Source organism: Frieseomelitta varia, unplaced genomic scaffold, assembly GCF_011392965.1.
Source record: "Frieseomelitta varia isolate USP_RPSP 00005682 unplaced genomic scaffold, Fvar_1.2 scaffold_1113, whole genome shotgun sequence".
NCBI classification, from domain to species: domain Eukaryota; kingdom Metazoa; phylum Arthropoda; class Insecta; order Hymenoptera; family Apidae; genus Frieseomelitta; species Frieseomelitta varia.
The window spans coordinates 1-1,616 of NW_025108766.1; the positions used below are offsets into that span (position 1 = coordinate 1).

General features: G+C 43.2%; 1 protein-coding gene across 1 annotated transcript; it reads right to left on the reverse strand.

Moving 5' to 3' along the window:
• Window positions 1-86: 86 nt before the first annotated feature.
• On the reverse strand, window positions 87-770 carry LOC122528449 (high affinity cAMP-specific 3',5'-cyclic phosphodiesterase 7A-like). The gene has a single exon (XM_043653567.1). The coding sequence runs from the start codon at window positions 768-770 to the stop codon at window positions 87-89; it is 684 nt and encodes a 227-aa protein (XP_043509502.1).
• Window positions 771-1,616: the final 846 nt, after the last annotated feature.

The window sequence follows — 1,616 nt, forward strand, 5'->3', positions numbered from 1 at the left end:
CTGATTTGCTCGAAGGTGTTCCATTAACGATACACTAAGACCATCGCCCAAAAAACGATGCCATTCTTCGTACAGAGGCGACACATTTACGAATTTAAAGAATCCAGCCTGTATCTTTGGTATGCTAGTGGTATGGTATGCCGATCGCACAATGGTATCACCGGAATGTTCAGACGACGTTCGTAATCGCCTTGACGAAAGAATTCTTCGCATACTTTGTGCAACCACTTCTGCGAGATGTCCCAAGATCTGCATGGGTTCGATATATCGGCGCATTTCAGGGCTATTAGTAGAATGAAATGTCGATCATCTGCGCGCCTCATTTCCAACAGGTTTTCGTCCAAGTAGTGCTTGAATCGAATGAGAAATTCTTGTTCTTGTCTTGTGTAATATCTGTGGCTAAAATCAACGAACTGATGTGCTGTTGAAGTTCTGGCCTCACATTCGCTGGTAACTGATTGGAAACTCCACTCTCCTAGAAGGCATCCTATCCAGTGATGATTCTCAAGAACTGACGTGTTTTGATAAAGAGCAGCCAAATGATTGCTCGTGGCAACTAGAAATAGTTGATTGACGCCTGAATGAATCAGATCGTGCGTCACCTCGGCAATCAGCGATGCCATAATCTCCAAGTTGGTTAAGTGCGTCCTAATTTTTTCCTCTTGCAAGAAGCAATGCATCGCCTGAGTTACGTCGGTCGCGTGTATCCTGTTGTGGTAAGGATTTGTACTGTGATAACCTCCTCGATGAAGGATGTTAGTAGCGTCCATGCGTCTTTGTAGCTACTTGCGATTGTGTCTACTGCTTCTATGATGGTCGCGGCGTCACCAAACAGAGCGGATCGCGATCAGTGTAGCTTATATCACTTTGTTATTAATCGTGGACATGAATCGGTCTTTGAATGAGGACTTTCCACTTTGCCGTCGAAGCGTGGTAGTTCGATTTTTGACAGTTTGGCTCCCAATGTGTCGCCTATGAACGATATTGGTGATGCTTGCAGATTTTCCTTACCGATTTGTGATTGCTTGATGTACTTTTCGGTTGCTATTACCGCATCAAAATATCGTTGGTCCATATCTATTCTTTCTTTTTCTTCGGCTTCGTCAGCTGGTGCCAAATCGCAATGCATGTTGACTAGTGTGTTATATCATCATACCTTCAGTCTGTCCAGAAGTTTGGACAGTCTCTCTGGCTCCGGTTCTTGTTCGTAACTCTTAAGAGCGTTAGACATCTGAGTCAGAAGGCTCTTGAAACAGCGACGCTGGTTAGAAAGCCTTTCCTCTTGATTCGTCGTCATCATGATGGACAGCACGGGACATTCACATTATATTTCATAATGATTCCCTACGCCTACCTCTTGGTCTGAATTTTATTCTTATTTTATGTTATTTATGGTGAGGGTCGTTGCGAGCTCACGAAGCCTCGTGCTACTCGATATTATAATTACTCGTCAGAGGAACTAAGAATATTTTTTCTTCCCAGACGATAACTATACGGAGTAATGGTAAAAATGTTAGAAGTGGAAAATGTATTTTGCCTACCCGAAGATTCTTTCGTCCATCTTGTCGACATAGAGGATTCATTCGCGACCAAACCTAATCAGATAAACTTTTGTG

What these genes read in the sequence shown, in the direction of transcription:
- LOC122528449 (XM_043653567.1), bottom strand. Translation starts at nt 770, where the DNA reads ATGGACGCTACTAACATCCTTCATCGAGGAGGTTATCACAGTACAAAT.